The 12,695-nt window shown below is 29.5% G+C and overlaps 3 protein-coding genes across 4 annotated transcripts in view; 2 read left to right on the forward strand and 1 right to left on the reverse strand.

The window, feature by feature from the left end:
• Positions 1 to 12,695, reverse strand: part of Fas1 (fasciclin 1) — a 176,687-nt gene that overhangs the window by 100,633 nt on the left and 63,359 nt on the right. The gene's annotated exons all lie outside the window — the stretch shown is intronic.
• Positions 417 to 6,710, forward strand: LOC139086406 (vascular endothelial growth factor receptor 1-like). The gene is made up of 13 exons (XM_070634855.1): positions 417 to 452; positions 1,870 to 2,074; positions 2,135 to 2,262; positions 2,422 to 2,563; positions 2,626 to 2,795; positions 2,964 to 3,261; positions 3,935 to 4,490; positions 4,578 to 4,661; positions 4,726 to 5,541; positions 5,601 to 5,831; positions 5,892 to 6,034; positions 6,092 to 6,327; positions 6,393 to 6,710. The coding sequence occupies exons 1-13, from the start codon at positions 417 to 419 to the stop codon at positions 6,708 to 6,710; spliced, it is 3,363 nt and encodes a 1,120-aa protein (XP_070490956.1).
• LOC139086407 (vascular endothelial growth factor receptor 1-like) lies at positions 8,434 to 12,501 on the forward strand. Its single transcript, XM_070634856.1, has 9 exons — positions 8,434 to 8,538; positions 8,633 to 8,774; positions 8,839 to 9,474; positions 9,660 to 10,410; positions 10,475 to 11,290; positions 11,350 to 11,580; positions 11,641 to 11,783; positions 11,841 to 12,076; positions 12,142 to 12,501. The coding sequence occupies exons 1-9, from the start codon at positions 8,434 to 8,436 to the stop codon at positions 12,499 to 12,501; spliced, it is 3,420 nt and encodes a 1,139-aa protein (XP_070490957.1).

Consider the following 12,695-nt stretch of genomic DNA (forward strand, 5'->3'; position numbering starts at 1 on the left):
ACTAACTTTTGCATCCAATACGAAAAGCTTTAACCAACAATGTTATACCACTCAAATTAGTCATTCATAATCCATCAAAACCAAAAAAAAGTACAACCCAACTTTACAAACAAAATTACACGTCGAGCTCTAGTCAAATAACGTTTCTCATTCATCTTTATTCTATGTGCAGATATGCTACATGCCATGAAAATAATAGAAACAGTAATAAAAAAAAAATAGAAACAATTTTACTTTATAATTTCATTGTTGTTCGTTTGAGCATGCAGCAATTCTATAGTTTAACATATTCACAAAAAAAAAAGCATTTCTTTTTTATTCAAAAGCTAGTTTTTTTTGCTGTTTTTACTGCCATCGTCACAATTTAAATATTTCTAATATCAGCAGTAATTTTCTATAAATTCTAGTGCAAAACAATGAGAAATGAGAAAAGAAATTGGAGTGGAAATAAAGTGAGAGGTGAAGGAATTAATTCTGCCATTTTTTTTATGCATCTTGCAATAAATTTTTGATATAAAAGTTGCGGTTTTGTTGCTATTTTGCCCATCTGTCTTAATTCTTTACCGCTTTACTGTAAACTGTTCAAGTTAATGACAGTGGTTGGGATTAAAAAAAAAATATGTTGTAGCCGACGAAATGAATTATGTAATACAGAATTGCTGCATTCATTTATTCAATGCAGAATTATTATGTTGCGAACTATAAAGTATGTATTTACACAGCTGTTATTATTGATTTTTCTCATATGATATCGCTTTAAATGTGAACATTTAAGAATTGATTATGAAATTTACAAATTTGAACGATTTATTGACATTTTTTTAAGAATAAACTTTAAATTTGCTACAGATTGATAAAAATCATTGAGATTCAGAGCTACTCTGAGGCATTTCGAGCCAAATGATTGTTTAACCTGTGAGGGTACGCCAGACCACTGCACTCAGTATACCTACAGTTTACAGTGGGATCAGAAGGACTCATTTCATGACATAATTGTCTGCAGCCTATAAAAGGTGGTTGTGAGCCACGTTTCCACAGCATATGATTCGAAAAAAGACAAAGTCCACTCGATTCCATATAAAATTTAAGGTTTTATGACATATAAAATTGGCAGTATTTAAACATATTTAAATGTGTAAATATGAGAGCAATCTACTGAACTTGAAAAGATTAACACATAAACTAGTCACAATTATGAGAAGATTTTTGAAAAAATAAGTGAGTAATGCTCCAAAACTAAAGATAAATTGTTGATTCAACAGTAAAAAATTAAATTTTAATTGTAATTTGATGATTATGTTCTAAAAAACTTGTTTTAAGTGAACGGTCCCTAAAATAAATTATTAATCTGTGAATGACTGATTCAAAATTTCAATTAAACAAGATAATTCCGCAATTTTTGAAATAGAGTATTTTTTTTTTGTATGTTTAAAATTATTAAAATCATACTTAATTACTTTTTGTTCTCATTAGCAAGCAGTTGTCTAATTTTGTCAGTGAAAAATTGTCAGTGAAATTTAATGTGTGCATTAATAAAATGGAAAAGTTTAAATTCAATTATTTACTGCAGAGATACATTTTTTATGTCTTAGTTTTCAACATCATATTGGTAAAAGCAGGTAGTTATGGAGATACATTTAATTACAACTATATTGTTCAATGTATTGGCAAAAATTAAAATCAAACATTAATTGAACATTTTAAAGATTCTGATGTATTTATTGAGGGAAATCCCGATCAGCTTGTTATTGACGTAGGAAATTATGTATCCATAAATTGCACAAGTCAGTTTCCTATTATTTTGGAATCTGAGGTATCAACAATTCAACATTACACTTGCTAGAACTTAACTTTATTTAAAAATTACAGATCTTTCATTATATAGATGCAAATTATACAGATTCAGGTGACGATCAGAACGGTTATAAGAAACATTTAGAAATAAAATCTGTAAACGTATCATGTGTAGGATTTATTTATTGCATTAAAACTTCTGAATGGGATTTAATAGAATCCAATGATGATGAATATTTGTTGTTTGAAAATTCTCCTAAAGTCTACTTGTTTGTTAACGGTAGTGTAGCTTGCTCATTATCATGTTTTCTATTGTTTCATCAAAAATATTTATTTAAAGATCCTGAAAACAAGCTTTATCCAATGGATAGCAAATATGTGGCACAACAATATACAGAATTAATTATTCCGTGTAAACCAACATTGCCTGATTATGAAGTAGAGTTACTCAGAGAAGATAATAAAGAGGTAGTTGATATTTCATCAAATGAGTGGTCCTGATCCCAGTATAGACTGTAGGTCTACTGAGTTCAGCTCTGGATCTTAATGATCTGAATAGATTATGTTCTTTTATGTGTCATCAGCAATCATATTCTAATTGAAGTTATATATATTTTTTTAATTTAGATAATATTTTCAAAGGATTTTGATCCTAAATTTGGATTTACTATTTTCTTAAATAACCTAGAAGCCGGAGGAAATTTCACTTGTCGATTAGTTGACAACATTACCAATTTTCGAAATGTTTTTGTAGAAGTTCAAAAGGGAGGTAATTGTTTAATAAATAAAAACTAAATCAAAACTAAACTAAATTTTCTTAACTTTGAATAGAATTGTCTGACTATTTAGATTTGAAAATAATAGACCTTCCTAAAAACTGTGCAATTAATGGAAAATCACTTAAATTATCATGTAATGTTGAAACAAATTCTATAAATATGATTTCTTCAAAGTTTCTTTTACCAAATGGAGAAGAAGCAAAATCAAATGATAGGATGATAGTACGGTCTTTGAAGGAATATGAAAATGGTTTCTATACAATCTTGTATATTCACAATACTTCAAAAAAATATGACGAAGGAAATTACACTTGTATAGCTGGCGACATTTATAACATTAGCGTGACTGCTATTAAAACTTTCAAATTTGCTGACAATCCTATCATTCAGTTTGATTCATTAGTTTCAAAAATTGATGTTGAACTCGAAGAATACAAAAACTCGAAAATTGTATTTGAATTTACATACATCGCATGCCCTGATTTCACATTAGAAGTTTTTAAGGATGAAGTATTAATTGTTAAAGACGATGATTATGAGATACTTGGTAAACATTTGTTAGGTATATACGAAGATAAAATTAAATTCTACATTAGGTCACCTATAGTTTACGATATTGGAAATTACACTTTTGTGATGTCAAATGAAGGAGGTGAAATTAAGAGAAATATCGAATTAATAATAAATGGTATGTAATAATGATACATATACGAATATGTTTTGAGTAAGATTTTCCGACATAAGGAATGGGGTTTCCAAAAACGGAACCCATACTTGAGACCAAAAGGGTAGGTGTATTTGATAATTTTATGGCCAAAAAACGATAATTATTGGAATTTAACATAATTAATTTTTCATTTAATTTTATATTGTTACGAAATATTTTTATTGATATATTATTTTGCAATGATCAATTTACATCAGGAAATATTCAGATCCATTTGTGATAATATAGGATAAGTGAACCTATTATGAGTTTTCAAGGAATCAACCATATTTTAACCTACAAACTTTTGTAGCCAAATTTTTCATCTAGGAAGTAATGAATGTTTACTACCTAGTCTCTATCATTTTTTCGTAATGTTAAAAAAATAAAATAAAAAAATTAATTATGATAAGTTCCTATAATTATCGTTTTTTGGCCATAAAATTATCAAATACACTTAACTACATAAACTAACACTAAATTTAGTGAAGATTAGTTAATAAAAGTAACAAAAATAATCAATAAGCAACCTTTTATTTTTCGCGTCACACCTTGGTCGCAAAAGCACACTAGTGTGTCTCGTAACATAAGTTGCCAACCACTGCTTTCTATGCATATAATATTGACATATAAAATCTTAATAATTTTTCTTTAGCTAGACCAACATGTACTATAGATGATAATGTACAAACTGAACTAGGAAAAGAAATTTCTTTTTTATGCACATGTATAGCTTATCCTCTTGCTGATATTCAATGGTTTTATAAAGCTTGTGAATATGAAGTTGGTAAATGTGATGATTTTATGATGATCAAGGCACAAACATCATTAATCAGCAAGAATAAATATACACAATCTTCAAATATAACATTTATTGCATCGAAATCAGGAAGAATGAAATGTAAAGGTCAAAACATTATTAATTCTGCTAGTGCTTTCGCAGGATTGGTCATAACTGATATGTCAGGAATTTTCAATTTATTTGGTATAGATGATCATGAAAAGATAGCAATTGGTGACGAAATTAAGCTAGTATGTAGAGCATTAAGAGGTTATTACATTGATTCAATTCAATGGCTGAAAGATGGACGACCAATAAAGGATAAAAATAATATTTCTATCATCAAAAATAACACACAATTTTCTTATGGAAAAATTTTATATTTCAATGGAATCAAAAAAGAAGATGAAGGAGAATACACTTGCGGAGTGTATGATAATTATGAAAAATTTCATGTCATTACAAAACATCTTAAACTATACGATGTCCAATATCCTTCAATAATTTCAAATTTTAGTCAAAATGAAATTTCCAAAAAAATTGGCGAAAACTTAAAATTGGACTGCATGGCTGATGGAATTCCAGCTCCAAGAATTGTTTGGTAACTTCTATTAAATTTCCTAAATTAAACTTAATAAAATCTTCTAAATTTTCTCCTAAATCAGGAAAAAGAATGGAAAATTGATCAATTTTGATAGAAATGCAACAAGAGTAATACTCAATAATATGATTATGACATTAGAGTTTATGGCATTGATGCAGGAAGATGACGGCGAATATGTGTGCATTGCAGAGAATCGATTAGGAAAGGCATCGAAATCATTCAAAATTCATGTTACATCTGATCACTCAAATCAAACTGTTTTAATAACTCTTTCTATTGCTTTAATTTTCGCATTACTTTTTCTGTTGTATGCATGGTTTTATAACTATCGAAACAAAAAATTGATTGCTGAATTAAAAGCTGCTGGATTAGAAAATTTCGAGGAAGGAAATACGGAATGTATTAATCCTGACATCAATTTACATGAGCAAGCAGACCTTTTACCTTACGATAAGAACTTTGAATTTCCAAAAAATAAATTAGAACTGAAAAAGCAATTAGGAGCTGGTGCATTTGGTATTGTTATCGAAGCAATTGCAACAGGAATTGTTGTCTATGAACCTGAAACTGTTGTTGCCGTTAAAATGGTCAAGAAACAAGCTGGAAATGAAGTAATTAAGGCATTAGTATCAGAACTAAAGATTCTGATTCATTTGGGTCAACATCTTAATATTGTAAACTTATTGGGTGCTGTGACAAAGGATATCGCAAAACGGGAACTAATGGTTATAGTTGAATACTGCAAGTATGGAAATTTACAAAATTATCTTGTTAAAAATCGATCAAATTTCATTGATCAAATCAGAAACGGGAGAATTGCTCCAGTTTTTAAAAAAGATGATTCATCTGAAGGAAGTTCGAGTCAATGTGTTGACAGGTTCGGCTATAATTAATATTACATAGATTTCAATTTAATTTTATTTATATATTTTACAGCCCGAAACACATAAACATGATAATTGTCGATGACAAAACTAACCCAAAATCTAATGAACATGCAACATCCAACAATGACACTGAAGAAAGGTCTTCTTTATGTACATCCGATCTTGTTTGTTGGGCATTTCAAGTAGCACGTGGAATGGATTATTTGTCAAAAATGAGAATCATTCATGGAGATCTAGCTGCAAGGAATATTTTATTGTGTGACAATAATATCGTGAAGATGTAAGCTTTTTAGGCATGATTTCAATGCTTCTAAAATAGTAACTTTCATTATTATTACAGCTGTGACTTTGGACTTAGCAAATCAATATACAAAAATGACATTTATAAGAGAAAAGGAGAGAATATGCTTCCATTTAAGTGGTTGAGCTTAGAAGCTATATCAGATAGCATATTTTCAGTTTACAGCGATGTTTGGAGTTATGGTGTGTATAAATTATCCATGCTGAAACCTATTTATATACCAATTCCTTATATTTTAGGTATCATGCTGTGGGAATTCTTTTCACTTGGTAATGTTCCCTATCCAGGAATGGAAGCTAATGAGAAACTCTTTTACAAGATTCGAGAAGGTTACAGAATGGAAAAGCCTGAATTCGCTACTGAAGATATACATGAAATCATGATTAATTGTTGGAATGTTGTGCCTGAATCGAGACCATTATTTAAGGATCTTGAACGTAGATTTAGTTCCCTAATGGGTGAGAGTGTGAAGAATGTAAGACTATTTTACAATTTGGAATTATTAAGCTTAATGTTAGGATTTTTATTATTATTTTACAGCATTACATTGTTCTGAATGACAAATATATGCGAGCCAATCCAAGAACCGACAAAGGTGAGAATTCTAATTATTTAGAACCAATTTTATCACCATCAGCAGATGCACCAAAGCCCATATTTGGACAGAATAAGAATCATTATGTCAAGCAAAATGTTATTTCAATTTCTGATTCATCAAAGACAGATTCTCAGCAAATGAGTCAAGCAAATGATACCAACTCGATTGGGAATTTGAATGAAAATAACAAAAATGTTGAGCAACAAGCAAGGTTTCAAGAAGAGTTAAAATTGAAACTTTTGAAGCGAAATTATACTTAAAATACATAGAATTTTAAGACAGAGCTCGAAGTCGACTCGAATTTTGTATGTAGTCAATACGACTTGAGTTGACTTTTTAATCCAAAGTCCGAGTTGACTTCGAGTTGTTATTGAAATGTTAGCCTTTTAAAATGATGAAAATAAAGATAAAACTAAAATGTTTAACTATTTATAGCACATTAAGCTCTATTCCATCATCCAATTCTAGTCCCAGATTCATTCATCGTCAAGGTCTTAGTCAGGAGGCGAATTTTGGGTCAAAATCCCTTAAAAATTCAAAAATCTCCAATATCGACTATATTTCAGCTTCATCTTATTTTGTTGATTTGTCGTCGATATAGTGACGTAGCTATGGACATATCCAGGGGAATACATCATATCCAGACAGAATGGTAACCCTAATTTCTCTTTAATTCTTCAATTCAATTCTTTAATTTTAAAGTTTTGAAGTTTGCTATTCAGATCATTGAGATTCAGAGCCACTCTGAGGCATTTCGAGCCAGACCACTGCACTCAGTATACCTACAGTTTACAGTGGGATCAGAAGGACTCATTTCATGACATAATTGTCTGCAGCCTATAATAGGTGGTTGTGAGCCACGTTTCCACAGCATATGATTCGAAAAAAGACAAAGTCCACTCGATTCCATATAACATTTAAGGCTTTATGACATATAAAATTGGCAGTATTTAAACATATTTAAATGTGTAAATATGAGAGCAATTTACTGAACTTGAAAAGATTAACACATAAATTAGTCACAATTATGAGAAGATTTTTGAAAAAAAAAGTGAGTAATGCTCCAAAACTAAAGATAAATTGTTGATTCAACAGTAAAAAATTAAATTTTAATTGTAATTTGATGATTATGTTCTAAAAAACTTGTTTTAAGTGAACGGTCCCTAAAATAAATTAATAATCTGTGAATGACTGATTCAAAATTTCAATTAAACAAGATAATTCCGCAATTTTTGAAATAGAGTCATAAAAGTATTTTTTTTTTGTATGTTTAAAATTATTAAAATCATACTTAATTACTTTTTGTTCTCATTAGCAAGCAGTTGTCTAATTTCGCAGTGAAAAATTGTCAGTGAAATTTAATGCGTGCATTAATAAAATGGAAAAATTTAAATTCAATTATTTACTGCAGAGATACATTTTTTATGTCTTAGTTTTCAACATCATATTGGTAAAAGCAGGTAGTTATGGAAATACATTTTATTACAACTTTATTTTTCAATGTATTGACAAAAATTAAAATCAAACATTAATTGAACATTTTAAAGATTCTGATGTATTTATTGAGGGAAATCCCGATCAGCTTGTTATTGACGTAGGAAATTATGTATCCATAAATTGCACAAGTCAGTTTCCTATTACTTGGGAATTTGAGGTATCAACAATTCAACATTACACTTACTAGAACTTAACTTTATTAAAAAATTACAGATCTATTCATGTAATTCAATTAATACAGATTCAGGTGACGATCAGAACGGTTATAAAAGTCATTTAGAAATAAAATCTGTAAACGTATCATGTGTAGGATTTATTTATTGCATTCAAACTTCTGAATGGCCAGATGATGACTACTTGGAGCCGTTAGGAAATTTTACTAAAGTCTACTTGTTCGTTAACGGTAGTGTAGCTTGCTCATTATCATGTTTTCTATTGTTTCATCAAAAATATTTATTTAAAGATCCTGAAAACAAGCTTTATCCAATGGATAGCAAATATGTGGCATATCAATACATGGAAATAGTTATTCCGTGTAAACCAACATCGCCTAATTATGAAGTAGAGTTACTCAGAGAAGATACTAAAGAGGTAATTGATATTTCATCAAATGACGTTCTTTTATGTGTGTAGTCATTAATCAATCATATTCTAATTGAAGTTATATATATTTTTTTTAATTTAGATAATATTTTCAAAGGATTTTGATCCTAAATTTGGATTTACTATTTTCTTAAATAACCTAGAAGCCGGAGGAAATTTCACTTGTCGATTAGTTGACAACATTACCAATTTTCGAAATGTTTTTGTAGAAGTTCAAAAGGGAGGTAATTGTTTAATAAATAAAAACTTAATCAAAACTAAACTAAAAAATTTCTTAATTTTGAATAGAATTATCTGACTATTTAGATTTGGAAATAATAGACGTTCCTGAAAACTGTGCAATGAATGGAAAATCACTTAAATTATCATGTAATGTTGAAACAAATTCTATAAATATGATTTCTTCAAAGTTTCTTTTACCAAATGGAGAAGAAGCAAAATCAAATGAAAGGATGACAGTTGGGCCTTTGAAGGAATATGACAATGGTTTCTATACAATCTTGTATATTCACAATGCTTTAAAAACATATGACGAAGGAAATTACACTTGTATAGCTGAAGACATTTATAACATTAGCGTAACTGCTATTAAAACTATCAAATTTACTGACAATCCTATCATTCAATTTGATTCATCAGTTTCTAAAATTGATGTTAATCTCAAAGAATACGAATACACGCCAATTGTATTTAAATTTACATTTATCGCATGCCCTGATTTCACATTAGAAGTTGTTAAGGATGAAGTATTAATTGGTAAAGGCGATAAATTTAAGAAACCTAACAAACATTCGTTAAATATAAACGAAGATGAAATTAAATTCTACATTACGTCCCCTGTAGTTTACGATATTGGAAATTACACTTTTGTGATGTCAAATGAAGGAGGTATAATTAAGAGAAATATCGAATTAATAATAAATGGTATGTAATAATGATACATATACGAATATGTTTTGAGTAAGATTGCCCGGCAATCGGGAACAGGGTTTCCGAAAACGGAACCCATACTTTAGACCAAAGTATATTCTTTTATTAATTAAATTTTTATCAGTATACCTTCTATGCATATAACATTGACTTATAAAATTTTAATAATTTTTCTTAAGCTGGACCAAAATGTACTGTGAAGGATGTAGAAACTGTACCAGGAAAAGAAATTACTTTTTTATGCACATGTATAGCCTATCCACCTGCTGATATTCAATGGTCTTTTAAAGCTTGTAATTATGAAAAAAATGATGATATTGAAGATTATGATGTTGATGAATGTGATGATTTTATGACGATCAATGCACAAACTTCATTCATCAGCACGAATAAATATACGCAATCATCAAATATAACAATTATTGCATCGGAATCAGGAGAAATGGAATGCAAAGGTCAAAACATTATTAATTCTTCTAGTGACACTGCAGGATTGGTCATAAATGATATGTCAGGAATTTTCAATTTATTTGGTATAGATGAGCATGAAAAGATAGCAATTGGTGACGAAATTAAGCTAGTATGTAGAGCACTACCACGTAATTACACTAATACAATTCAATGGCATAAAAATGATAAATATATAAAGGATAAAAATAATATTTACATCATCAAAAACAATACAAAATATTCTTATGGTTCAATTTTACATTTTAAAGGAATCCAAAAAGAAAATGAAGGAGAATACAATTGTGGAGTGTTTGATCATAATCATGAATTTCATGAAATTACAAAACATCTTAAAATATACGATGCCCAATATCCTTCAATAATTTCAAGTTTTAGTCAAAATAAAATTTCCAAAAAGATTGGCGAAAACTTAAAATTGGACTGCATTGCTGATGGAATTCCAGCCCCAAGAATTGTTTGGTAACTTCTATTAAATTTCCTAAATTAAACTTAATAAAATCTTCTAAATTTTCTCCTAAATCAGGAAAAAGAATGGAAAATTGATCAATTTTGATAGAAATGCAACAAGAGTAATACTCAATAATATGATTATGACATTAGAGTTTATGGCATTGATGCAGGAAGATGACGGCGAATATGTGTGCATTGCAGAGAATCGATTAGGAAAGGCATCGAAACCATTCAAAATTCATATTACATCTGATCACTCAAATCAAACTGTTTTAATAACTCTTTCTATTGCTTTAATTTTCGCATTACTTTTTCTGTTGTATGCATGGTTTTATAACTATCGAAACAAAAAATTGATTGCTGAATTAAAAGCTGCTGGATTAGAAAATTTCGAGGAAGGAAATACGGAATGTATTAATCCTGACATCAATTTACATGAGCAAGCAGACCTTTTACCTTACGATAAGAACTTTGAATTTCCAAAAAATAAATTAGAACTGAAAAAGCAATTAGGAGCTGGTGCATTTGGTATTGTTATCGAAGCAATTGCAACAGGAATTGTTGTCTATGAACCTGAAACTGTTGTTGCCGTTAAAATGGTCAAGAAACAAGCTGGAAATGAAGTAATTAAGGCATTAGTATCAGAACTAAAGATTCTGATTCATTTGGGTCAACATCTTAATATTGTAAACTTATTGGGTGCTGTGACAAAGGATATCGCAAAACGGGAACTAATGGTTATAGTTGAATACTGCAAGTATGGAAATTTACAAAATTATCTTGTTAAAAATCGATCAAATTTCATTGATCAAATCAGAAACGGGAGAATTGCTCCAGTTTTTAAAAAAGATGATTCATCTGAAGGAAGTTCGAGTCAATGTGTTGACAGGTTCGGCTATAATTAATATTACATAGATTTCAATTTAATTTTATTTATATATTTTACAGCCCGAAACACATAAACATGATAATTGTCGATGACAAAACTAACCCAAAATCTAATGAACATGCAACATCCAACAATGACACTGAAGAAAGGTCTTCTTTATGTACATCCGATCTTGTTTGTTGGGCATTTCAAGTAGCACGTGGAATGGATTATTTGTCAAAAATGAGAATCATTCATGGAGATCTAGCTGCAAGGAATATTTTATTGTGTGACAATAATATCGTGAAGATGTAAGCTTTTTAGGCATGATTTCAATGCTTCTAAAATAGTAACTTTCATTATTATTACAGCTGTGACTTTGGACTTAGCAAATCAATATACAAAAATGACATTTATAAGAGAAAAGGAGAGAATATGCTTCCATTTAAGTGGTTGAGCTTAGAAGCTATATCAGATAGCATATTTTCAGTTTACAGCGATGTTTGGAGTTATGGTGTGTATAAATTATCCATGCTGAAACCTATTTATATACCAATTCCTTATATTTTAGGTATCATGCTGTGGGAATTCTTTTCACTTGGTAATGTTCCCTATCCAGGAATGGAAGCTAATGAGAAACTCTTTTACAAGATTCGAGAAGGTTACAGAATGGAAAAGCCTGAATTCGCTACTGAAGATATACATGAAATCATGATTAATTGTTGGAATGTTGTGCCTGAATCGAGACCATTATTTAAGGATCTTGAACGTAGATTTAGTTCCCTCATGGGTGAGAGTGTGAAGAATGTAAGACTATTTTACAATTTGGAATTATTAAGCTTAATGTTAGGATTTTTATTATTATTTTACAGCATTACATTGTTCTGAATGACAAATATATGCGAGCCAATCCAAGAACCGACAAAGGTGAGAATTCTAATTATTTAGAACCAATTTTATCACCATCAGCAGATGCACCAAAGCCCATATTTGGACAGAATAAGAATCATTATGTCAAGCAAAATGTTATTTCAATTTCTGATTCATCAAAGTCTGATTCTCAGCAAATGAGTCAAGCAAATGATACCAACTCGATTGTGCTGAATTCGTCATCAAATATTGCCGATTTGAAACATTTGAATGAAAATAACAAAAATGTTGAGCAACAAGCAAAGTTTCAAGAAGAGTTAAAATTGAAACTTATGAAGCGCAATTATTCTAAAAATACATAGAATTTTAAGACAGAGCTCAAAGTCGATTCGAATTTTGTATGCAGTCAATACGACTTGAGTTGACTTTTTAACCCAAAGTCCGAGTTGACTTCGAGCTGTGATTGAAATGTTAGCCTTTTGAAATTATGAAAATAAAGATAAAATTAAAATATTTAACTATTTATAGCATTTAATGCACATTAAGCACTATTTCA

The sequence above is a fragment of the Chironomus tepperi genome, unplaced genomic scaffold, assembly GCF_022539635.2.
Source record: "Chironomus tepperi strain 1889 unplaced genomic scaffold, CSIRO-AGI_Ctep_v1 contig_85, whole genome shotgun sequence".
In the NCBI taxonomy this organism is placed as follows: Eukaryota; Metazoa; Arthropoda; class Insecta; order Diptera; family Chironomidae; genus Chironomus; species Chironomus tepperi.